The sequence below is a fragment of the Terrapene carolina genome, unplaced genomic scaffold (genome assembly GCF_002925995.2).
Source record: "Terrapene carolina triunguis isolate 2854851 unplaced genomic scaffold, T_m_triunguis-2.0 Scaffold211, whole genome shotgun sequence".
NCBI classification, from domain to species: Eukaryota; Metazoa; Chordata; order Testudines; family Emydidae; genus Terrapene; species Terrapene triunguis.
In genome coordinates, this window is record NW_020664562.1 from 33,601,842 (window position 1) to 33,629,462 (window position 27,621).

Consider the following 27,621-nt stretch of genomic DNA (forward strand, 5'->3'; position numbering starts at 1 on the left):
GCCCGCCAGGGTGCTTACCCTGGCGAGCCGCGTGCCGAACATTGCCGACCCCTGGTCTGACCCAATATGGCTGTTCTTATGTTCACATTATTATAGAATTTACTTTTAAGATTTTTTTGTTTATCTTTGGTCTATATCTTCCTTTACATGGTTCTATTCCATTAATACTCTTAAAATATAATAGATTGGAACTGGATTTTTTTTTTTGTTTTTTTGGAAATAGAAAAATCTATTCTCCTTGGGTTGAAAAAGTGTCATCTACTGGGAATAAAGCCTTTGGCATGTGGCATTGGAAATGTCTTTTCAATTCATGGAGCAAAAGTTTTCAACTAGATTTGGCCTTCTGCTCTTTTTTTGTGTGCTGGAGATCTGTTGAGACAAGCCACAAACAGAAAGATGCTGAAAAACAAAGTTCAGAAGAAGCAAATCCAAAATTGCTCCCTAATGTGGTTTGTGGGGACTTGTGGTTTGATAGATATGTGAACTTATGATCCTGTAAATAATAATTAGCTTCAAAATGTTTAACCTTTTTACATTGTTATAGCTCATAGCCGTGATGCCCGGGGAGGGTTATGTATTTGGTGACATCCTGGTCACATCATGCAGTAGCTCTAAATAATAATTAGGGTCCAGATACAGCCCCGGTATAGTTAGTGGAGTTTCAGCTACTTACATAATGTATTGGTCACTGTGGCATTTTATAATTTAGGATCTAATAAACTACACAATTCAAAATTTCATTTTCATCATTATTTCAGATACAGCATCTTCCTGGCCCAACATTTTGGGAAGGCATGAAGGAATTAAATTTACTCTATCTTCATGACAATGGAATTGGAAAACTGGATAATGTGCATTCGTTATCTTTCTGTCCTAATCTGATGGGCCTCACCTTGTTTGATACTCCACTGAGTCTAAGAATAGCATATAGGCATATTGTTGTTAACAGCATTTTCTCACTCAAAGCACTGGATTACTATGTAATTTCTGATGAGGAAATTGTTGAGAACTGGAAACTTCCCCAAAAATATAAACCATTTAGCCCTAGCTTTTTCCTTGATTTTTGCCATGCTCCTCGAAAGGTAAGCAATTATGTTACATCGAATTACATTAGATATTCGTTAATAAAATGTTAATGTTTTATATGACTGTGTTGCACTGATTTATACATTTTATGATAGCTGTGTTAAAACTGTGTTCCATATTTTTTGGGTAGAATAAAGCACTTATATATCAAAACAGTTGTATATGATCAAAATGCTTAGTCTATCTATATAGTACACTCTCATTGGTTTGCCATTGTATTCCTATGCTTTGATCAAAAACAAAATTCAGTAATCTGTCATACAGTATATGAACATTTCAAACAGGTTGTGTCGCTCCCCATGAGTACCAGGGTTGTGCGGCATCTCACAACTACCTGCCCTTAGCATAGTCTTGTCTGTGCCAGCTGTAGATCAGCTCCCTGAAACCACCAGTCTTTGGCAGCCCAAGTACTACCTTCCAGGTCTCCCTCTCTCTGTACAGGTAGCGACAGGCACATACTAACCCCTGAATATTCGGTGTGTTACCTGTAGTGTCCAGCCCCTTATCCAGTGAACACTCACAGAATTACCAGGGCTGCTATTCCCACAGGAACAGTACACACCAGCTCATAAGATTCAACACTTGGCTTTACACCATAGCACTTAAATATATCTATAGTGAAAACAAGAACAAGTTTATTGTTAAAGAATAGAGATTCAAGTAATAGTGAGTAAAAATATTGGAAACAAATGATTATATGTAAATCAAAATCATAACATGCTTTCTAGAGACTAAACTCAACTAACAAGTTACCGTACTCATCTGTCTAAAGAGGCTTAACTCACCCAAAATGCTCTTTAGCATTTTCAAATACTGATCGAGACCCCTTTTGCATGATGCAAAAACACTGTTCTTTTTCTTCCTAAGGGTGCCAGGGTGTCTATTTTGTTTCTCAAATATAGTCAAGCAAACCTCTAATGTACAGTTTACGATAAGGTTCTCTTCCCCCACTGTACTTCTCTTCCTATTAGATCCTTTCTGAAGTTCTTTCTTATCCTCCTTAAATAGCATTCAATCAAGACTGGTGATAGGGGACCCACTGTGAATGAGACAATACTTAATTTACACATAAACAGATAAATGGAGAGATATGTTCTGTCTGACAGTAAACAATATGTTTTTCACCTTTGCTGGTGACTAATACCTTGATACAAACTTTAAGAATATATTTTAGTATATATGCATAAATCCTTACAGTCTACCTGTGCATACATTTAACAATGATACTGATGACCAGTATGACACCAACTTTCATTTGAGACCTCATATGACATTCTTTAGTGAACAAGAATGTATGTGCTAAAATCAAGAGAGTCCAGCAACCCCTCTGCACTTGTCAGTTGACATTAAGAGGTTCTTCAGTCACACAGGTTAAAACTTGACACACGTATTTAAGAAAACCTCTCGATTAGTACCAGCACATAGGACAATAAGCATTGATTTGCCATACAATACTTCTAAATGCACAGTGGCTATGGATAATAACTGCATCATGTCAGAAACTCATTCATCCAAGCTAATGTCTTCTAAGGTTGATGACTAATGTTTTGTAAATGACTGTTTTACTTAATTTTATTATACCATATACCATTGAAATAAATCTGCTGCTTATGCAGATAATTTCCAGAGTCTATTTATAATCAATCACTCATTTTTTCCCTCTGCAATGTGCATCCTACTGGTAGTTAAAAATGATAATTCTTTGAAATTTTTACTTGAAAAGTAATGGAAAAATTGTGTTATAAGAAACACCACACTTTTGTACTAGAATAGCACAACACTGACTTCAAAAAATAAATCTGTGGTGCAGAAATGTAATAATCATGTATTGCATCATATGACACAAAAACTTCAATATCATTTACTATTTCAATAGGACAATTAGCTGCTGTATCGCAACAAAAATTGAAAATATAGTCATATATTATTCAGCAATGGTGCTGAGCCAAAACCCTAGAGCTGAACAACATTGAACTGGGGTAGATTTAAGATTCTTATCTGAATCCAAATATTATAGTTTGTTCTCTTGCACTGTTGCTATGGAACATGCGCCACCTCTCATTTTGTGAAAATAGGTATTGAGACAGTGGATCGGACCATTAGACCATGTAGTTTACTATTCTCTCTCTCGGACAACAGTCATTACTAGGTGGTGCATGGATGTTTCTTCCTAGCCCCCATCAATTAGAGGTGGATTTTTGCAGTGGGAGACAAACATGTTAAACCCAACTAGAAACATGAATATTTTCATTACAATGCACTAGAAATGAGGTGCAACTTGGAGCTGTGATGATCAGAGATGTGCATAACTCATCTGTACTAAAATAAAAATGGATTCTGTCTTCCTACAATATTTTTTGCCTAACATAAAATTTATAACTTTAAAGAAATTGATATATGCTATTAGTTAAAGTGGTTTTTGAAAACACAATCTTTGCCTTAAGAGGAATAACTTTCAGAGGTGTTTTTTGATGCTCGTAAACCCTGCATTTCTGAAGTTCCAAAAGCATAGAAAGAATCCCAAAGGTGACAAAATATATTTGGATGAAAACAATATGGGGAACTTAAAGTATTAACATATCTTGAGAAAAAGCATTCAGTAAATGCAGACAATAGGAAAACCCCTCAAGAATGTTATTTTCCCCTCCTCCTTTTGGAACTATTTTAGTGGAGATGGGACTATGTCTGACTGAAGGTGGTAGCAAAAGGTTATAATGACAAAACATTTGTGCAGTTAACTTCACAGCTTCTTTGGATGGTTTACAATAGAAAAATTAAAAACAGTAGAAAATGTAACCTTTAAAACACCAACCTACTGAACGGGGTGATACCACTTGATTTCATTGGCACTACTCACATTAGTAATAGCTAGAGTATTGGGCCCTGAAATAGGAACCAGTTCTATTTTTGGGAGGGATAGACACTGAAAATATTACCTTCTATCATTTTTTTCTAAATTATACCTAGGATATTGTAATAAAACCATGCTTGAAAATGTTTAATGTGCTTTTATATTGAAATCTGTTTGAAACCCACCCATATAAGGCATCTTTCTGATTTAAGAGACCTCTTCTAAGCATATCCAAATGTACTATGCATAATTCTACAATTTTGTCAGTCCATTTGAGTAACCGCTGAAGATATGTTTGACTGTAGTAACATTTTCTGAATTTGAATGTTTGTAACTGCTGCAGGCTGTATAAAGTAGCAACCTGTATTTTAGGCCAACTCCGTGTGGGTTTAGGCATAAACAGTTTAGTAGATGGAGCCTTTAGCTGAGAAGAGAGATAAAATTTTGTGAAAAATGAGAAGTATATTTTTTTCATTTTAGGCTTGATGAAGTAGTATAGAAAAGTGAGCTGTGTCTTGTTTTACATTACTTTTTATTGTATTTATAATCAAACTATATTCTCATTTTCATAATTCCTAATAATTCATAACCTGTTCAGTTATTCAGATATTTTACTAATGAAAGAAAACAGTATTTTTTCATTGTCCTACAGTAACAATAATATTGTAATAATCTAGGGTTATCTTTATGTTCATAGCGCTAACTGGCTTTTCTGTAATTTAAAATGAATTACATTTCTACAATAGGCAGAATAGTCTCACCGACAGGTGTTTGTTTTATATGGGAAGGAGGGTACTGACTCAGCTTCTGGTTATAAATTATTTCTCAGCTCTGTTTCAATAAAAATTGACAGTTTTTTATTCTGCTTGTTTTAAGTTTTCTTCGAGCAAAATACCTTGCTCTTCCCCTTCAATTGTTAGCTATGGAATGAAAATTAAAATAATAATCCTTTTTAAATACATTGTTTCAAAATTATTTATTAGAGAAGTACAGATTTTAAGGCACAATATTCAACATATTTTCATTTGAATTCATACAGGAAGCAACCGTTGAGGAGGAGATAAATGTGGTAAAAGATATCATTGCAAAAATCAATCATATTCTAGCTCATCACTCACCAGTTGTGATTGTTCAAAGATGGATAAGGGGATATTTAACTAGAAAAAGATTTGGGTATGTACATTTTTTTTTTATTTAATTTTTTCAGGATGGAAATGGAGATTTTTTTTTAATGCAGAAGAATAAGTACATATTTAGAAAACCTATAAAATACTTTATCACAGTTGTAATCACTTTATATAGCAGGTAAATATTTAAGGACAACCAAGGTATAGTCAGGAATGATATACCTATGGCTATTCCAGAAATAAAAAAAGGTTCTGTGTGCTTACAATATACAGTATTTGAAGAAATCATTCAACAAAATTCTTCTGTGTTGCTTGATGGCTAAAGTGCAGAGTCTCTGAATGTGTCTTTAGTTTACTGTATAGCAATCAACTAAATGGCAGAAAGCACAGCTGTCATAAATAGTGTTTTTGCACTGCAAATAAAATTTCGAGTGCAATATTTATTTCTATTCTATTTTCATTTTATCTTAATCTCTATATATCTTACAAGTTGATTGAATTTTCCTGTAAGATGTAAAACAAATTCATTTTCATATAGAGTTGTCTATACATCACATCTATACAACCCAGCCAATCAATAATAATGATAATAAGGACAAGATGTTTGGTACTATATTGTAGAATGTTCACTTGGATGATTGCACCAAAAATAAGTATATCAGGGGTTTTGTCATTATGCAAGTGAGCCAGGCTAATGCTGAAAGTATTCACAGCATTTATTCACAATTGTTCATTTTTACTATCTGCTGAAATAATCTGCTCTCAAATCATACACTCACAGTCTGATTCTACACCTGCTCTGAATCTATAATGGTTGGAAATTGTAGCCTAACCTGGAAAGTGTTGACAGAGCAAATAATGCCCACCATGCATGTCTCTTTGGAAAATGGTCAAAGAAAGAAACTGTAAAACATGAAGCACTAAGGTGGCAGAAGTCTTTTTATTTTAAATGTGATTGTAAAATGTGGGTATTATCTGAGAAGTGAATCATAACAATATCTGTATTACGAGAGAACAAATTATTTTGATTTAAGCACTTGGTTTTTAAAAATTTAGTGAATCCAGTGTCCCACATATTGGAGGACATATCTCCTTGATGTGGGTCTGCTAGAGAGCCAACTCCTCCTCAGTCTTCCAGAGGTATGGAAGGTTTTGACCATAAAAGGAGGAGCAGGATTTGGGAATCCAATAATGGTGTATACCTCCGGCCTACCACAGAGTAGAGTCCTGTGTGGAACTATTATTTTTAATCCCGCTCCTGTCCTGCCCCGCAATACCCAGTCCCACCCGCTCCTCCATTGTTTCTTGCATTTTATCGTACTCCCACTTGCAAAAACCTTAGATCACGCAAATCATGCAAGAGAGACAGATTCCCTCATGCTACAAAAAAACCCCACAATGTTAATGTGGTTAATGTATCCTGCAGGAAAAGCTTTATCTGGCATGTTGGGAGAATGGGGGGTTCTGGTTAGTCAAAAATTCCAGTTAACTAAGAGTTATACTTACGAATGGAGGGAGGGAGTTTGGGTGCGTGAGGGGATTTGGGGAAGGGGATTGGGGTGCAGGAGGGGTTTTGGGGTGCCGGATCCGGGTGGCGCTCACCTCGGGCAGCTCCCCACAAGTGGGAATATGTCCCTGCTGCTCCTAGGTGGAGGCGCGGCCAGGAGGCTCTGCACACTGCCTCCATCTGCAGGCGCCATCCCCACAGCTCCCATTGGCCACGGTTCCCGGCCAATGGGAACTGTGGAGTCAGTGCTCGGGGTGGGCTCTGCCTAGGAGCAGCAGGGACATGTTGCTGCTTGCAGGGAGCTGCCTGAGGTGAGCCGCCTGGATCAGAAATCAGAGATATTAGAAATGCTGGTTTCTAGAGCTTTCCGGTTGGTAAAGTGCCGGATAACACAGTTTTTACAGTGTCTATATATAAACAGAATTCACACACAATTTTTACCACTGAAAGAATAAAAGAAATGTTGCTTAAACTATGTAAAAATACTTTCACTCCTGTTATAATAGACATCAAATCTCTTTTTATTCCTCACTTAAATGTAAGTATTAAATCCTTTATTTAAAATAAAGGAAAAACTTCCTGTAAATTCCTGAAATTCTATTTATGACAAACTGATGAGAGATTTAGTATTTTCCCACAAATTACTGCACTCTGTTCCCCCCCCCCCCCAATCCTGCCTGCAACAAAGTACATTTTACCCGATTCTGCTATTACGGCAGCGGGTCATGTGGGACCCACAGGATCCCAGTCCTGCTGCTGGGCTCTACCGCTGAGCTCTTTTCCAGGGATGTTTCCTGGGTGCAAGCATGTAGCATTTGGCAGGTGATAGTATGGAGTGGACTAGTTGAAACTTGATAATGTGGCTCTGCAGCATCCTCCACTGAAGACCACTAACACATCAGTTTAGGGAATATTGCAGACCAGAAACAGGCATAGTGCAGATTCCAGTCATTGGCCTTGATTTGAAATTAGAGATTTGGCCTGTGAAGAAAACTCTCCTCCCTCATACCACCTCCCTCATACCATTTTGTCATTAAATATTTATAGAAATATGTTAAACCCAAATTTAAAATAAAGGGAAAGTACACAGATTAACCATCAACTGGCAATCAGTATGACTAATCTGTACATACTGTCCATAAGCAGAAAGGAAGAAGTATTTGAGAGAAACAAAAGATGAAGTTATGGTATAAGGGACATACAATATTTTAATTTTTTAAAAATCAAGTGGTTTCCCCCCCGCCCCTAAAAGTGCCTAAAGGTGTAAATGCTATGCAAACAAAGGAAACAAAGTATGCATAGCTTAAAGAACTAATGGCTCACCCCCTCCAAACCAGGTCTCAGTTCAATAATATAAAGCAACATGCCATTTAAAAAAAAAATCCTCATCAAACCAATGAAAAATCCTGAACAGTTACATGAACCTTGCAGTGTTCCCTAATGGTTAACAACTTGGGTTCTGTCAGGCCAAGTGTAGAAGTGACTTTGAGAATCAAGCACTATTTACAGAAATGCCCTGCTATCTGTCTGTCTCTTCTAAATCACATTAGAGCTATTAGAGCATCCCAGTGATCACAGCTTTAGTAATATCACAGAGGGAAAGAGGCCCTTGGGCTGCCTGGATCCAAATCAATTATGACTTTACATGTAAAAACCAACACCTGAAATTCTACCAAGAAATTAATTGGAAGCCAGTACAGCTCATTCATGTATTCTCTGTGTGAGGCATTTCTTAATAAATGAGCATCAATATTCTTCATGAACCTAAGTTTCCAAATAGTCAAAAAGTTCATGTAATTGAGATATAGAAAACTTTCCCCCCACTAATTTCAATTTGAGAAGAAATTGACAATGTTATTGTTTGGCACATTTCAACATGTATTGATAAATTTGGGTGAGTAGTTAAAGGTTTTTAAAGACTCCCTAGTTAAAATGCTTTCATTAGAATGAGTGGGAGCATGCAGAGATTATAAGATGACCAGGCAGTTCTTAGTCCTGAATCAGTGAATTTACACTATCCATTGGTGTTTGCAATGGTATTTTTAAGTTCCTGAGTTAAAAGAACTGCAGATGTTGTTTTTTTCATTGTTTCCTTTAAAAAAGTGAAATCAATTACTAGTTTTTGCATTTTTGCATTGTTGAAGTTAGATATATCAAGTTAGGAATTTTCAAAAACTAAGCTTGCTTCTGTAACGTTAACTCAGCCGCATTGCACATATGCAGTGTTTTCTATTCCCATTTCATTTGTTAAATGTAATTTAACTTATTTTTGTGTGTTAATGTATACTATAATTACAGCATATGCAGCATGGCAGAGTTTATGTTTTGGGAGCACAGTATATGTTGTAAATTCTGAATTTTGATATGTTCTTCAAGTTTCATGTTTCCTGGCAGAAGAAAGGAAAACAAGTTGCTAACAGAAATGTTTTAATTCCCACGGGTTTTATTCTAACTCCACAATAATTAATAAAAGAGTTGTCTGTAGTATGGAGTAGTACTATACAAAAGAAAACAAAATATTCATGCAAAAATTTGGCATGCTTAATTTAAATACCAATAGCCCAGTCTTTCTGTCTGTGGATAATGGGGAAGGAATTTAGGAGAACTATATCAATAGAAGTGTGTGTATGTGCTGTGGGGATGGAAGTTTCAGTCTGTAAACTAAATAAAAATAAGTTAATTTTAAAACAAAACTATTGGTACACCAAATAACCCCTTTCCCCCAACCCTTCCAATTTAAAGTATATATACCTTATTTTAAAGTGGTATTCAAGTTGACTGTTTACTCCAATGGGAAACAATTCTCTGTCTCACTAGAGCTTTCTGACACAAGGACATGTCAGCCATGCTGAAATAAATAGCCATTTTTGACATAGAAACGTGGACATTTCCACAAGTATTTCTTTAACGCTGTTTGTTATTTTTGAATGTTACTTATTTAGGCAAAGTCAAGTTTATTAATTTAAAACCTTAGCTTTAGCAAAATAATTTTTTTTAAATCAACACAACTTAGTAAAATAAATAAAAACACAAGACTGGCCCTTCTCCAAGAATCAGTTACATGTTTTAAGAATGCCCCCACCCCCATCAGCATATGAAAATAAGATGATAAAGGTTAGAAATTCATTGGTTCATTTAGTTTATAAGGAACCTTTCCTTCACATATTTTTTTTTCTAATTTTTGCTGCCGATGAGGCAAATAGAGTGACAACCCATATAACCAAAACATTTTCATTACATAGTGAGTATGCTAGTTTTTGAGCTGGTGTAGCGAAAGGCTTCTAAGACAAGTTATGGAGGTAAAAAGAAAGTAGATCTTCTGGTAAATCTTCAACTTGGCCAGACCCACATGGGCAAAAATGATTTTGTCTCTCAGTTCCAGCATACCTCCTTTCTAAATAGGCCAACTGCATAGGCAGAACATGGAGAACTGTAAAGGCCCTGTGTAACATATTGTTGTTCAAAATAGCCAAATATTCCTCATAATTATGAATGTTCTTTAGAGGAGGAAGCCAAGGGGACATATTTATATTATGGATGACTGACATATCCAGATGTATGTAAATATCTTTTATTCTAAGCTTAATTACGGATTTCACACTCTTGCACACAGTCCTAGTCAGGTTCTGAGAATCCCAAGGAATGGGCTTGCAAAAACCAGAGGAAGTCTAAAGTTTGTGTCTCATTAAGCTGTTCCTCCAGATTTTACCTTGTTAGGTGCTCTAAATTTATATGCAGAATACACAGCCTGTAAGTGCTATAAATGTATTGAGCTTTGATCAAAGTAGTGAATTCTCTTACCTGTGCCCTAAGTAAAGCAGGTGAGCTGTAGGTTGGGAGGCCAGGCATTCTTCTTAAAAATTTGTTTTGCACAAACTGTTAGCAATTAAAATCTCTTCAGCCCCAGATTTCCTAACCATATAATATTTGGGCACTGACTTGAGCCAGCCACTGCAATTAAATTGCCCCCATGGACATGGATGAAACGAAGCACTGCTTGCACATACCTTAAGGCTCTCCTCTGTTTGTCTCATTGGTCATTCTATGTAAAACAAATATCAAAAAGGTGGGGGAAAAACAGACCTGTTCAATATAACGTCCATCAGTCTTCCATTTATCCTGCTTTGGTCTGTAGACTGTGGCCAAAGGAAATTACTTTAGTTTTCTTATAATTTATGGTCAGGCAAAAAGCTAAAATCCCATAACATGTGCTTCAAGTCCCGAGGAGTTTGGGAAAGCAAAATCCTGTCATCTGCATGAGGAAAGATTGGACACAAATCAGTCCAAAATTTTGAGGGTAAACAACTGTAACCCTTCTAAAATAGCCACAGCCTCTTTAACAAATTAGAAAGGAAAGGGGCCAATAAATTTACCTGGTGGACACTCTTTGTGATGGGATCAGTTAGGTTACCTTTCCACTCTATGCTAACTCTGGCCATTGGCTGTGAAGGGTTCTCAAAAGATGGAGGAAAACTCCCTGTACTATTTATATTAGTAAATAATTTTGCTACAACAGGTCCCACCAATCAATATTGTCCTTGTAAGCTACTGCTAGGATAAAATCCTCCCCAGGAGCTTTGTTATGGCATTTTTGGTTGATCAATATTCTAGCTTCCCTGGTGGAGACTGGGGCCATTCTAGAGATGATGAGGTCCACTGAGATAGATCATAACAAACGATTGATAGATAGAATGTCATTACAAAAGGCAGAAAAATGTGGGACTCCTAAGCATGTTTGGTGTTAAGATTGAATCCCATTCCCACCAATTCCAAAATAGAGATGATTTTTTTCTTTGAGGCAGCAAGTTCAAATTCCTTCCAAAGGGCTCTCTAATCCAATTTTTTTTCCAGCAATTTTTTATAGTCCCCTCTAAGGTTAAATAATTTCTTAATAGAATCAGCAGAACCATTGTTACTAACTGTCCTTATATTCTGAAGCAGTGTCTCATAACAGAAGCAATCCAAGTCATAGCACATTCTTTTATCTTTTGAATGATGAAAATATCCCGTTTTTGCTGGTCAAGTCATCCTGTAATTTTTTAAATAATCTCAGTAAATAGGGTGTGGGCTTGTGGGTCATTAAGGTCCAACAGCTGGTTCTGCAAAGCTAACAAATAATTGGATGTGAGTTTCTCTCTGATTTTAGACTTGGATTCCTCTTAATTTGGCTTGAGTTTAAAGCTTCAAAATCAGGGGTGAGATACAATTTATATGAGGCTAAAGTAGTGAAAGATCAGAAATGCACCCGCATAGCAGTTGATGATCACTGTCTGGTTTAAAAGCTACTATAAAGTTGAGAAACAAGACCATTTTAAAATAGAACTGATATAATCATTCACACTGCTCACTCTAGAAGAGGTGCATGCGAAATAACCTTTCAGATCATCACCTTTTCTATTATTCAAAACCTCCAGCCAAAATCTATTTAAAATTAAAAGAAATGTACATTGTGGGATATATCTGTCCATAGAACGACTAGGGAAAAATAAAGGCAACATCCCATTTATTGAGCTGGACGAAAAAATAAAAAAAAATCCTTATCTCCAGGGCCTAGTTAGGCATTAAAATTTCCCCAAAGCACAAAGATTGCTGATGGAAACTTTTCCAGAAGCAGTTTAATGAGAGATTCAAGCTCTGCTGACAGACTGATTATAAAAAGGAGAAACCAAAGAGACCAAATAAACATGCAGGACTAATAGAATAGATTAATCTGGGAAAATATTATTGTCGGCCTGAAAACATGGATTGTCAGGTGTTAACTTGCTAGTTATGACATTTAATTTAGTAGAAATCAGAAGGCCAGACCACTTACAGGTCTACCCCCTTTGCACGCTTAATACCCCCTCTAAAAAGAGTCAAAGCCCAATAGCTGAAAGCCAAGTTTCCTGGAGAAAACTAAATCAAATTGAGATGAATACTTCCTAAATTCCAAATCCTGGGATTTACTTTTAAGTCCAGTAATATTCACTGAGACAATTTTGATAGGAGTTTTACTGGAATCCAAATTGGGTCCATCTAATCAATCCACCTCTCTCTTTCTAGGGCCTCATTACAAACCTCTATTCAAGATTTGATAGAAAAATACTTGTACCTTCACTTAAAGGCAATATTGATAAATGTTATGCACAGTTGCTCTTATGGTTCCTGATAATGTGAGGCAATATCCAGTAACTTTTTTCCTACATAGAGCAATTGATCATTGTGGGTACTCTCTGAAATATAACAGCCATCTCACCTTGATTTATCAGAACTATTCACTGGCCATTGTAGTGAAGAAGTATGAGTTAATTGATGTAAGCTCTGCTCTCAGAGGAAAAGTTGACAGAATTCCCTGTTCCTTACCAACATTTGAATTATTATTGAAGGGTTAGGGAAGCTGTGGTCTAGAAATGGACTGAGTGTGAAGCTAGAAGTTAGGAGACTGGGTTTCTACTCCAAAGTTTGCCACTGATTTGCTGTGTGACTTTGGGCAGGTTACTTAATCATACTGTGCTCCAGCTTTTTTCTCCTTTTGTAAAATGGGAAAAATACCTACCTTTTTAAAGCACTATGAGATCTATGTATGAAAGTGCAGAGTATTATTATTAAAGGAAAATTTTGCCCTCGGTTACATCCATGAGATCCCAACAGACTTTGGTGATGGGTCACGCGGGTAATTAAGGCAAAATTTGGTTCTAAGCCATTTGACTTCTATCCTTCTCTACTCTGGCAAAATAATTGTTTCAGTTAGTAGATACTTTTTTTTTTTTTTGGCTTAATCACTTCTTCACTCAAGTCTGTTATGAAAATATAGTATGCTGCATCTTGGTTCTCTAGATACTACATATTTTGGTTTCACTTTGTTGTTTGTGTGTTTTATTTGTGTTTTTACAAGGCTTGTCACAATTTGTATTCATTCTCTTACTCTTTGTGCTCTTGGAGCAATGATTTTATTGAGCCTTGAACTTTTGCATAGTTGGCATTTTAGCACACAGTTGTTCTTCTATCATTGTCATGATGTAGGTTATATTCTCATCGTCTTCTAGAACAGGGTTATACCTTTAAAGTTTTTATTTATCATTTGTGATGTCTAGAATAAGAATGTATTCATGGATCATCAAAGCAATATTACATCAAAAGGGAGAAAAACTCTTCTCCCTTGAATGTTTAGATTATATTTCTGAAGAAAATACATTTATCCAGCAAGAAACACAAGGAGCTTCAAAGGGACTAGGTGCATCACATAGAATTTACTACTTGTAATTCTCATAAACTTTGGATTGCTCTTACATATTTATGCACTCTTCCCTGCCTGCTTATCTCTGGAATGAAAAAGTGTTCTCCTGAGATGTTTGAATGAATGCAATGTCAAGTACAATAAACCATAGGTATGCAGTTCTTATCCAGGTCATGATTTCATAGAGAAAGACCAAAGGCAGGCCCCTATACAGTAGATACAATATTAAAATAGTGAAACACAGACAAATATAGGTTAGTTTTGAGACTAGACAGAAAACAAAACAAACAAATCCTACACATCACCCTGAATGGCTTAGTTCACTAAGCCTCAGCTTTGAATATAAAGACTCTATAGATCTCCAGTTTCAAATTACAGTGGGGTCAAATTTGTTCTTCATCTTTCTGTAGTAGACAAGGTGAGTAGTGTACTCTCTGTGTGATTTTAAAATGACACATTAAAAACCATGATCCTGTTTGCTGTGTATGGCCATAAAAGAGCCCATGGCATCTTTTATAAGAATAGGAGTTTCCCACAGTTGTTTTTTTATTATTTGTATTACGATAGCACTTAGGAGCCATAGTCATGAACCAGTTTACAGTTCCTTGCAGTCAGTTGTACATCTGTTGGTTACTGCTGTCCACTACACAACTGTCTAGAGAAAAATGTGTAGTAATAACATTGGACACTCTAAGACCTTTTTTAGGAATCCTGAGCTCTTTATTGCATTCTGGAGGACTAAGATGATGGTACCACACATGCTATGGCATAGTGCCATCTTATGGAAACTGAATGTATCTATAAGGAACTACAGAGGCAGAAGGAACTAGTATAGAGACATGAAGACATTCCGGTTAAATTCAGGTCTCATGGAAGTCACTGGGACCAGGATTTCACCATTGGAGTTTATGGATTCTCTGAGTAAGGCACTGAATTTGTCCTAGGCCCTGCATTAAGATTCAGGGTAACTACTGCTGATATCTGGGTCCAGATAGTTCCATCCTTATGAAGAGTGACAGATTCTGTGTGATTTGGGACATAGATAAAGTTTTTCTCTGGGAAGGTGACAGTTTCCCATTTTTCGACTAAGCATTCCCAAAACATTAAAATGATGGAGCTGGTGGGGCTGGTGTGGTTAGGTATGCTTTAGTGTCAACCTCTGCTATATTGAGAGTCTCCGAGGGACACAAGTGTGGTCTTCCATGTTCCTCAGAAGCTGAAGTTGAAATGAAGGAAACAAGTTCTCCTTCTCTTCCCTTTTTGGATTTATGGCTTTTTAGTAGGTGAATTGTGTGTAAACTTAACAAATGTAATTTGTTTGACCCAACATAACTTTAAAAATGGCATTTTGACAGTTTGGGAAAAAATTGTTTTACTATGGAGAAATAATGCTTCCTGTGCTGTAACAGGCCTCATGATTTGGCTTCCTGTTTTGTATCATCCTATAGTTATTGGTAATTATTGTATCCAGAGTAATCCAAGGTAACAATATTTATTAGCTCATTATTAGTAATATGGAAGATAAAGCATATCACCACTATAAGGCTGAAAAATAACTACTATACAAGATTAGTACTGACTTTTAATGAGATTTTTATTACACGAGAGCTCTAAGAACATTATTTTAAACCAAACTTTGGATAATTTCCTCCTCATTGCAATATGCTAGAACGGGGTCGGCAACGTTTGGCACGCGACTCGCCAGGGTAAGCACCCTAGCGGGCCGGGCGAGTTCATTTACCTGCTGACGCAGCAGGTTCGGCCGATCGCGGCCCCCACTCGCCCCGGTTCGCCGTCCCGGGCCAATGGGGGTGGCGGGAAGCGGCGCGGGCGAGAGATGTGCTGGACGTGGCTTCCCGCCGCCCCCATTGGCCCGGGATGGCGAACCACGGCCAGTGTGGGCCACGATCGGCCGAACCTGCCGCGTCAGCAGGTAAATAAACTGGCACGGCCCGCTAGGGTGCTTACCCTGGTGAGCCGCGTGCCAAACGTTGCCGACCCCTGTGCTAGAAAGTAAGTTTAGCAAGAAGAACCTGATACAACACCAAGGTGTCTTTATGGTACAAGAATGAATGCACGTCACTGAGGACCTTATAATGATTAGCGTGGCATGAACAACAAAAGGCACGAGAACTGATTCACTTAGTGGTGCTTGCAGTGTGTTTGTTTATTTGGACATGTTCATCAGCCCAAAACTTTTTTAGCTCCTTGGCCATCCTCAGATCCATTCTCACATCTGTCAAATTCTACCTTAAGTCAGTTTAGATTTTAGTAGTCCTGTAATAATCTTTCCCTCTTCTACCATTTAATAGATTCAAACATAACTTGTTCTTCCTAATGCTGTCAGCTAGCATGCTGTCCTCTCATACTTGCTTCTGCAATTATTCTTTCGTGCCCTAAACAACTCACTGAACCTTGTCTTAGTTTCTTCCTCAACTATAATTTTGGGCTCATTTATACTATGTAGGCCACTTTTAACCTTTCCTTTCTCCCCTTGGTGCCATATGTAACTGAACCAAAAATTAGTAACATACAAAATAAAGCCTGTTTTAACTGATTCTGGGATCAGAGGGCAATACTTTTGCTCAGATAAAATAAAATACTCCCCAAGTAGTTCTACTGAAATCAGAGGGACTGCTTGAGGTGTAAGGCACTATTCTTTTTGAGTAAAACTGTCACAGTGTGGCCTTTTGTGATAAAGTTCATTACCTTAAAATAGTAACTTCCACCCCTCTTACACGCGTTCATTTTTAATCTAAGCATCATTAATAGCCAAGGATTCAGGTGTTAAATCAGGCTCATCTAATATTCTTATTGGACTCAGAGAAACTCACACAAGGTACAAGGCCCAGTGCCCCGCCCCACCCCACACTTGAGGAACAATGGCAACTGTGGCCCCCTGACAGCATCATTTATCCAACCTTGAAAAGAGTGGCAGAACTGATATATATCTGCCATCTCCCTGATAACTTTGCTTGGACTCGAACAATCTGCTCTATCTTTTCATCTCAGCTTTCATTTGTGGGCGGTAGGTTTATTTTTGTCTTCTTAGATTGTAAATTCTTCTAGATCAGGAACTTCCTATATGTCTTAATAGTGGGTTGGGGCCCGAGCCTAACTGGAACCTTTGGAAGTAATGAAACACAAAAGATAACAAGTGCTCTGTAACTGAATTGATGTTCCCAATCAGCAGGAATGCACAAGCTGTGTGTTACTTGAAGACTCAGGAAAAAAAAACACTCAGGCTCAGATCCTTAGGTGTTCCAGGCTTCACTTAACCCAGCTGGGTTGGGGGGAAAGGTAGCTTAAAGCTATCTTCGTGTTTCCCCCAGTTCCTGGAATACTTGGGGTGCCTTGATGCAAGTTGGAATAGCCTTAAGGCTGATATAACTTGCTCTGGCTTCTGATGGCCCCTGTTCGCCCCTGTTCAAGTGGAATTCCCAACTGCCCTTCAGATATTAATCCACAAAAAGAAAAGTGAATGATTTAGCAAATGACCCTGCAGTCATTATGGTGTTGGAGGACTAAAGACTTTTGGCAGTCCATTAGGATCTACCTGTAGGGGAATTCAGGGAAACTGCCATCCCAGTTACAGTACATCAGAAAGTCTGTACCACAATCTTTTCAGGAATCTCTAAAGAATTATTAATTATTCTGATAGCTCCTAAAAGCCCCAGTCAGGATGAGGTGCTGTGTACTATACAAACATATATAAGTTACAGTCCCCACCCTGAAGACTGCTGCTTCTCCTTCCTGTTGCAATGAGCTGTTAACTGTCCATTCCCAGCTGAATATCAGAGCAGCAATATGTGACCAATTAGCCAGCAATGTGGTGGATAGCACAGTGCAGCATTTCTTCAGCCCATCAGGGGCTTGCCCTGGAATGGGGAGAAAGCAGTGGAGATACTGGAAAAACAAGAGGGAAGTCAGAGGAGATAATGAGAAAATTAGAGGAAAGTGGGAGCAGGAAGAGCCAGGAGATTTAGGGAAACCAGAAGAAAGAGTGATGGAGCCAAGACTTGTGAAATAAAACTAGGGGGACCAATGCTAGGAGACAAGGGTTCAGAAGTCAGCCCTGGAACCAGTCAGCAATAGGTAGTGGGTTAGGATAGAATCAGCCCACAATAGGGTAATAGTTTATGATATAATCTATTAATCAATCCAAGATATCTACAAAAAGAGGCCATTGCGATAATCCAATCTGACCTCTTCTATAATGCAGGCCATAGATCTCCCCTCCCCCCTCCCCCCCCAAAAAAAATTCCTGAAGCATATATTTTTTAGAAAGTCTGATCTTGATTAAAAAATTGCCAATGATATAGAAACCTCTACGACCCTTGGTACATTTTTCCAATTTTTAATTATCCTCACTGTTAAAAATGTATGCCTTATTTTCAGTCTGAATCTGTCTAGCTTCAGCTTCCAGCCATTGGATCACGTTATACCTTTGTCTGCTAGTTTGAAGAACCCATTATCAAACCTCCGTAGCATTATAGTCTGTAACCAAGTCATCCCTTAACTTTCTCTTTGTTAAGATTAATAGATTGATCTTCTTGAGTCTATCACTATAAGACATATTGTCTAATCCCTTAATCATTCTCATGGCTCTTCTCTGAACCGTCTCCAATTTATCAATGTCCTTATTGAATTGTGAACACCAGAACCAGTATTCCAGCAGCAGTTGTACCAGTTCCAAATACAGAGGTAAATTAGCCTTCCTACTTCTACTCAAGGTTCCCCTGTTTATGCATCCAAGGACTGCATTAGCCCTTTTGGCCACATCATCACACATGTTCAGCTGATTATTCACCGTGACTCCCAAATCTTTTTCAGTCAGTGTTTCCCAAGATAGAGTCCCTCATCCTGTAAATATGACCTACATTCTTTGTTCCTAGATCAGGGGTTCTCAAACTGTGGTTTGGGACCCCAAAGTGGGTCATGACCCCATTTTAATGGGGTCGCCAAGGCTGGGGTTAGACTTGCTGGGGTCCAAGGCCGAAGCTGAAGCCTGAGCCCCACCACCCAGGACTGAAGCCCGAGGGCAGGGGTACTAAGGTTACATGCCCTCCACCCAGGGCAGCCAGGTGGTAGTCCCCCTCCTGGGGTCATGTAGTAATTTTTGTTGTCTGAAGAGGGTCACGGTGCAATGAAGTTTGAGAACCACTGTCCTAGATGTATACATTTACACATAGCTATTTTAAAGCACATATTGAGTGCTTGTGCCCAGTTTACCAAGCGAGCCTGCTCACTCTGTGTCAGTGACATGTCCTCTTCATTATTTACCACTCCCCCCATTTTTATGTCATCTGCAAACTTTATCGGTGATGGTTTTATGTTTTCTTCCATGTCACTGATAAAAATATTAAATAGCATAAGGCCAAGAACTGATACCGGTGGGGACCCCACTAGAAACACACCCACTGGGTGATCATTCCCTGTTTGCAATTACATTTTGAGACCTATCAGCCAACTTTAATCCATTTCATTTTATATTGTTCCAGTTATTTTAATGAAAATGTCAGGTGGTACAAAGTCAAACACATTACAGAAGTATATTACATCAACACTATGAGCTTGTCACTGTGCAAGGCTTCTTCTAGCTCCAAAATATATGCTGCCACACCCAATCTCTTGCATGGAGGTTTATTTTCTTAATAGAAGCAAACAGAAAAACAGTCTTAACTCAGTCCTTACTTTCAGGTTTCAGCTCCTCCCATCAGGGGCCTCTAGCAGCTTTCCAATTTCAACCAGCTCTACTCCCTCTCTGGAGCAGCAACCTCAGAGCTGTCTCCATGAGCACCTGGCCCCTTGTTCCAGGAGACCTACTACACAAGTTAGTTCTGCTTCACTATGGCTTTTCCTCCCCCCGGCACAGCCTGTCTCAATCAATCCCTCTTTCTTTTTATGTATTATCAACCCTTTATAGGCCCAGATGTAGGCCAGGCCCCTTTAATTGGTTGGATTGGATTTATCTGCTCTGGTCCAGGGGAGCTCGGTTTAGTCTGTCCACAGGGACTATCTACCCTGTGACAGACCTTTATCAACCAAACTTGTAATCTCATCAGAACAAGATATCAAGTTAGTTTGACAGGATCTATTTTTCATAAACCCATTGATTGGAATTAGTTATATTATCCTCATTTAATTCTTCATTAATTAAGCCCTGGATCAGTGCTCCATTATTTTGCTTGGGATTGATGTCAGACTGACAGGCCTATAAATACCCAGGTAATCTCTTTTGTCCTTTTTAGATATTGGCACAACATTAGCTTTCTTCCAGTCTTCTGGAACTTCCCTAGTGTTCCAAGATTTATTGAAATCAACAGTAATGGTCCAGCAAGCTCCTCAGTCAGCATTTTTAAAAGTCCTGAATGCAAGTTATCTGCACCTTCTGATTTAAAAATGTCTGACTTTAGTAGCTGCTGTTTAACATCCTCCTGAGATTCTGGTGGTATGGAATTTGTGTTATCATATGATATAATCACATCTTCTGTTTATGTTCCCAAATACAGAACAGAAACATTTATTGAACATTTCTGCCTTTTCTGGATTATTATTGATAAGTCTACCATTTCCATCTGGTAAGGGACAATACTATTGTTAGGTTTCTTTTTGTTCCTAATATCCTTAAAAAACTCTTTATTGTCCTTAACTCTGCTGGCCACAGATTTTTCCTTATGTCCCTTGTCTTCCCTTACCAACTTTCTACAATTCCTAGCTTCTGATTTATATTCATTACTATCAGCTTCTCCTTTATTCCTTTTGTTATATAATATAGCTGCCTTTACTTTCCCTCTAAATCAGGTTGGTTTCCTCAATTGTGGGATTGTGATTTTTTTGGGTTTCTAGTAAAGACCTCTTAAACAATTTCTAATTATCATTCATATTTTTCTAATTCTTCCTCCCAACTGATTTGGCTCATAATTGTTTTCAGTTTTGTGAAATTGGCCCTTTTAAAACACTAAGTACATAGATTACTAGTCTGGACTTCTGTTTGCACATTATAAATGTGATTGAGTCATTATCACTTGTGCCTAAGCTACCGTTAATTCTTAGTTCTGTGATCAGTTCCTTTTTATCTGTCAAGACAAGGTCTAATACAGAATTCTCCTGTGTTGGATGTAACACATTTTGAGTTAGTAAATTGTCATCTATAATAAGAGGTGGAAAGAGAGAAGAGGCAGGGTAGGAAGGCAGCCCACTTTAAAGTTGTGCTTCAGAGATCATCCACATGTCATTATGCCCCAGAGAAAGGCCATACAATTTAATACTCTTTTGCAGTGTAATCTATCTCTGCTAGTAAATACCCAACATAGATTACAGTAGCACTGCACATCACTAATGAGCTACATTGTGAGCTTAAAGAACATACCAGGGCTGTATATTTTCATTCCCATGCTCTCAAAACCTGTACATTTTTTTCAAGTCTTTGCCTCAAAATGTTCTATTTTATTATTTATTACAGTTTTGTATTTTTTTTAAAGTAATTTCACTCTCTATTACAAAAGGACACTGTTGAGTTACTTGCTTTTCACCATTTTCTGCATGGGTTTCTTATTGTTATTCTGGAAGAGAAATGCTCTGAAGTGGCTGCAATGTCCTAATCATTTTCAGATAGAGACAAGTAACCCTAATGCCTAAACACATAATAGCACAGCTGTACTCTCTTAAACTAATAGCTGTTCAAAGTATAGACCTTTAAACATTTTGTCCTTCATGCTTATGCATTTTACAGGTTATTAATGGCACATTACATATTACCATAAAAACTTGAATGTCTCCATAATGGCTTGAAAACTCTTTCATTAATATGTTAATATGAAGCCCTTTGCAGATAATGTGTTGTCAATCTTTTTAAAGTACTGTATGTTACATTCTAAAAATTATACACTTATTCTTTGTACTAAGTAATTACTGTGACCAGCAAGGGTTTCCTTAAGATTTGAGGATCACTTTCAAACAGTGTTTCTTATAGTTAAATTCCACCCCCAACTTCTTTTTTAAAAGGCTAGTGTCAAAGTTGTCAGGCCTAAAATTTTCTCAATTAGATAAGAAACACAAGTAAAAAAATTAAATTAGAATGGTGGATGACTCTATAATAACAAACCCAGTGTTTTTGTTGGAACATAGGATTTGCTGTGCTGTATTTGACCAGTGGTCCATCTGTCTTTTATAGTGGCCTGTAGCAGGTGCTTCAGACGAAGATGCAAGAAACCCTGAAAGGCGCAATTATGGAATTACTCACCCACAGGAGACGTTTCTTCCCAACCACCCATCAGTTAGAATTGGGTTATTCCTTGAAGCACAAGGATTTATATCCCTTTCTGCCTTTTTCTTTTTAAAAAATCCTATATAATATAATTGGATATTCTCATTCATATAAATGTCCAAACCTTTTTTGAATCCTGCTATGCACTTGACATCAACAACATTTTATGACAATGAGTTCCACAGGCTAAATTATACATTGTTTTAAAATAAAAGCATTTCCTTTTTATCAGTTTTGAATTTGTAGTATTTAAATTACATCATATGTTTCCTTTTTCTTGTATTATGAAAGTGAGTATGAGTGCTCAGACTACCTTATCTATAGCATTCATTATGTGAATTCTTCTGTTATGTTCCCTCTTATCTATCTCGTCTCTAAACAGTTCCAATCTTTTCACTTTCTCTTCATTTGAAAGTTTATCCATGGCAGGTGGAAACCGGGAGGGCGACTTGTTGGTCAGTAATAATGTACTTGTTTGAAATGGTAGATGAGGATCCAGACACTTTGCCATTCCCTGGCCGGATCCAGAGACATGAGGTGTTCATGTGTGGTCCATAGTGGTTTTCATGATTTCAGGCGTTGCTGAGATATGTTATCCATTACCTGCTGATGGGAAGTTCTGGGTAGTCTTCGGTGTGTTTAAGTTCCGCACTGTGGCTATATTTCAGTGGATAGGTTGGGGTTTGTTATTAGCTCATATAGAAAGCCATTGTAGAGGTGTTGATTTTAAAGTTCCCATGATGATTCACATGGTCAGATCTAGATGCCTATCCACAAGTTGGGTATGGCAGCTTCTTGTCCACCCCCGTGCACAGTATTCTGCAACTTAGTACACCAAGGCCAAGGCCGATGTTTGTAGCATTAGGGCAGTTGATTTCCACCTTGTTTCTGCTAATTTTTGAATAATGTTGCTACAAGTCTTCACTTTCGAGGCTACTTTCTTGAGGTGGTCATGAAAGGTCAGTGTGCAGTCAAGAATGACACCAAGATATGTTGGCTTTGGGTCATAATGCACAGTTTCACCACAAAACTTGACAGTTGCAGTTTTTGTGCGATTCTGCCATTAAGGTGGAAAGCAGAGATTACTGATTTGCTCAGATTTGGTCTCAGCTGGCACTTTTGAAAGTACTCTTCCATGATCTTAAGGTCAGATATAAGGATCACTTCAAGTTCTTTAAAACTACAGGCCTGAATTGCAGGTGACAAATCATCAGCATATGCAAATTTCTGTGCTAACATTTCAGGCATATCATTCATGTATCTAGAGTGTTGGAGTAAGAACAGAGCCTTGTGGTAGCCCATTATTCAAAGTGCATGGTTTGCTGGTTTGACCTCCAAAGTAAACACATATCCTTCGGCTGCTAAGCATAGTGTTCAGCAGCCTGAGAATCCACACACAGTGGATCACTTTGGCCAGTTCAGTAGCAGACCATCCTTGCAGACTGTGTCATATGCTGCTGACAGATTGATGAAAGCAGTACAGTCTTGAGTTTTGTTGGAACCCAGCCTCAATGTTTATAGTGAGAATCAGGACCTGGTCGCAGCAAATTCTGTTTGGTCTAAAACCAGTTTGCTCCTTGGGTAGGCTGGCGTCCACAGTGGGCCTGACTTGATTCAGAATCATGTACTCCATCACCTTGTAGATGGTGCTTAAAAGGGACAATGGCCTATAATTAGAAGGGTGATCTGCAGTTTTCCAGGCTTTAGGAGGGCAATGACCTTAACTCCTCTCCACACATGGGGGATTTCACTGGTCTCCAGGATGTTAGTGAAAAGCTGAATAATAGGACTGAAAGGGACCTTGAGAGGTTATCTAGTCCAGTCCCCTGCACTCATGGCAGGACTAAGTATTATCTAGACCATCCCTGACAGGGGTTTGTCTAACCTGCTCTTAAAAATCTCCAATGATGGAGATTCCACAACCTCCCTAGGCAGTTTATTCCAATGCTTAACCACCCTGACAGTTAGTAAGTTTTTCCTAATGTCCAACCTAAACCTCCCTTGCTGCAACTTAAGCCCATTGCTTCTTGTCCTATCCTCAGAGGTTAAGAAGAACAATTTTTCTCCCTCCTCCTTGTAACAACCTTTTATGTACTTGAAAACTGTTATTATGTCCCCTCTCAGTCTTCTCTTTTCCAGATTAAACAAACCCAATTTTTTCAATCTCTCCTCATAGGTCATGTTTTCTAGACCTTTAATCATTTTTGTTGCTCTTCTCTGGACTTTCTTCAGTTTGTCCACATCTTTCCTGAAATGTGGCGCCCAGAACTGGACACAATACTCCAGTTGATCAGCATGGAGTAGAGCGGAAGAATTACTTCTTGTATCGTGCTTACAACACTCCTGCTAATACATCTGAGAGTGATGTTCGCTTTTTTTGTAACATTGTTACGCTGTTGACTCATATTTAGCTTGTGGTCCACTATGACCCCCGGATCCTTTTCCACAGTACTCCTTCCTAGGCAGTCATTTCCCATTTTGTATGTGTGCAACTGATTGTTCCTTCTTAAGTGGAGTCCTTTGCATTTGTCCTTATTGAATTTCATCCTATTTACTTCAGACCATTTCTCCAGTTTGTACAGATCATTTTGAATTATAATCCTATCCTCCAAAGCAACCCCTCCCAGCTTGGTATCGTCCGCAAACTTTATAAGTGTACTCTCTATGCCATTATCTAAATCATTGATGAAGATATTGAATAGAACCAGACCCAGAACTGATCTCTGCGAGATCCCACTCATTATGCCGTCATCATCCGCTTCCATGCCAGTGGACCCAGGTTATATAGAAGCTCAGGATAGATACCATTTCTTCCTGTTGCTTTTCCCAATTTCATGTGGGAGTTTTTATTGTTCACAGTCATAGTGAAAGTGGCCCTGTATGCTTGTTAGAAATTCCAGCACGCCACCGGTTTTGAGTAGAGAACTGGGATTTGAATGCTAATACGGGTCAGTACTGGTCTGTGCTGGCTGTTCAGAAGTCATTGAGGACAATCCACAATGCAGCTATAGGTGTGCCTGTATCATCTTTAGAGATGAAAGTCAGGGCAGGGCAGTATCCCATCCTGTAGAATCGAAAGTAATGTGCTGTGTTGTATAAAAAAGGAAGAACATATTATTTGCCAACGCTCAGTGTGTCAGTTCTTCACCTGCAATGTTGTTTGCGGCATAGCCCCATTGCCCATAAATATAGCAGGGTTCCTGTGCATTATGGTTGAAGCCACTATGTACCAGCTGGTTTATATGCATTAATGATGGTTAGCGTGCTGATGCACACAGAGATTGCAATTGGTTCTTTGTGTGCTGTAGGAGTAGAATCACATATTTGTTGATCTCCTGTTTTATGTAGTTGCCAGTCCATATTTTGGGTGGAAAATGATGATCGTCATGTGATCCACCCTGTTAAGTGAGAAACCATGACTAACATCCAGCCGGTGACCAAATGTCAATTGTCAACCTTCTGGTCAAAAGAGCAACAAAATAAGTCTAATGCTTCCTATGACAGAGTAGGAATAGCTTAAGGCTGACTCATCAGTTTGTAAGCTTCCTCCCATGGGCTAAATTGGGAGATAATTGATTAAAGACTGGTTGATTAACCAGTTAACAAGGGAATCCAGCTCATCAGCTGGGGTCAGTTAAAAGGGAGACAGGAAGGCGTAAGGAAAAGGAAGGGCAACAAAGCCCAGGATCTTAGACAGGTGGGAATCCCCCAGCCCTATGTATAGGAAGTAGGGTGAAGCTTGGGGAAAGTCTTATGCTGTGGGGACACAAAACTATACAAGACATTGTAAATAAAGCTCACTGTGGTGAAACTACACAGGAGTGTGTGAGGACTGCTTGCATAGTAACATGCAGGGTGTGGGGCATGCATCCTGTAGCACTTCCTTTGTTCACTAAATCAGTTAGTTTTCAAATCCAAAACATGTTTTGATAAATGTTTTTCCCCCTCTTACATATCCCACACATTTAAGGTAATTTTATTTAACTAATACATTTTTTTTGAAAATGCTGTTTTTGTTCATTTTTAATTGAATTTCTATTTCCATCCAAATGCTTTACACAAATTGTGAGTAAAAAAAAGTAAACATCATCTAGTAAATAAGAAATGCATCATTCTCCATTTCCTAACATAATTTATAAAATCTAAAAATTAAGAATCTGAATAAATGTGTATTAAACTATGTAATTGCTTAAATAAAGATGTATAGATATAGCATATCCTGTTGGTTAGCAAAAAGAAGTACCAAAATGAGTGTAAAGGTTATATTTAGTTGCAAATCAACACGTTTTAACCGTTACCAACCAATGAGAATCAACATTTTTAGTTTAGGAAAGTAACTAAAATGTACAAATGCAAAAGAATATGAAAATAAATTATTTAAATCAAGGTTTCCTACTTGTTTTAAATCATGATTTAAAATTTGGTGATTTAAATCATTTCAGTTTAAATCCATCCACCCTACATTGAGCAGAGGTGTTCATTGACGCAGTTACACCTAGGTCTTTCCTAAACTGTTACAGTTACAGGATTGGTCCTGCTTTGAGCAGGGGGTTGGACTAGATGACCTCCTGAGGTCCCTTCCAACCCTGATATTCTATGATTCTATGAAACCAGTAAAGTTTATGAATAGTTCAGATTTTTCCTTCAAATATGCATCACTTTGCATTTATCAACACTGAAATTCATCTGCTGTCCATTTATACATCTTCGATAGGTCCCTCTGAAGTTACTCACAATTGTCTGTAGATTTTACTAACCAAAATAATTTTTTTGTTGTCTGCAAGTTTTGCCACCTCGCTACTTCCTGCCTGTTACAGATCATTAATAAGTCTTTGACAAAAGTTTTGTGTATATCCAAGTAAATGATGTAAATCAGTTCTCCTTTACGTACTATTTTGTTGATGTGTTTAGAAAATTCTAATAGTAAGTAGTGAGGCTTTTTTTTCTCCTTATCAGAAGCTATTTTTCTTTGTCCCTAGCATATCATGATCATCTAGGTATATTATAATTCTGCTTTTAATGATTGTTTCAACCAGTTTACTTGGTACTGAAGTAAGTCCCACTTGTCTGTGATTCCCAAGATCACCACTTGTGCCTTAAAAATAGGTAGAACATTTGCTATCTTGCAGCTCTCCTGTATAGCAGTTGATTTTAGTAAGAGATTGTTTATTTTTGTTAGCAACTCAGCCACTTCTTTCTTAAGTTCTTTCAACAATAAATTTGTTAGTCTCTAAGGTGCCACAAGTACTCCTGTTCTATCTGAGCATTGTAACTTGTTCCTCCTTAATTTATCAATTTGTTTTAGTCCTTCTTTTGATATTTCAGTCAGATACTACCTCACCTTTATTACCTGAAAAACTATGTCCAGGGGAGGTATTTCCCCAATGTCAGCTATAGTGAAGACTGATGCATATAAGTCAGTTAGCTTACCTGCAATGTTGTTATTCTCCTTTTTTGTCCCCTTGACTTGTTAGTTTGACCGCATCACACCTTTAAGCAGGGGTGAGGGGGGTGTTGTCTGGCTTGCTGAGGGAGAGGATGCTTTATGGGTATGTGTGTGTGTGG

The 27,621-nt window shown here is 38.0% G+C and overlaps 1 protein-coding gene across 1 annotated transcript in view; it reads left to right on the forward strand.

Moving 5' to 3' along the window:
- The window catches only part of LOC113407367 (leucine-rich repeat and IQ domain-containing protein 3-like), a gene marked incomplete at its 5' end in the record, with an annotated part of 63,868 nt that overhangs the window by 3,078 nt on the left and 33,169 nt on the right, over window positions 1–27,621 (forward strand). Inside the window, 2 exons of the mRNA XM_026655784.1 lie at window positions 759–1,082; window positions 4,977–5,110. Coding sequence (XP_026511569.1) covers window positions 759–1,082; window positions 4,977–5,110 — 458 coding nt within the window. The remainder of the gene's footprint in view (window positions 1–758; window positions 1,083–4,976; window positions 5,111–27,621) is intronic.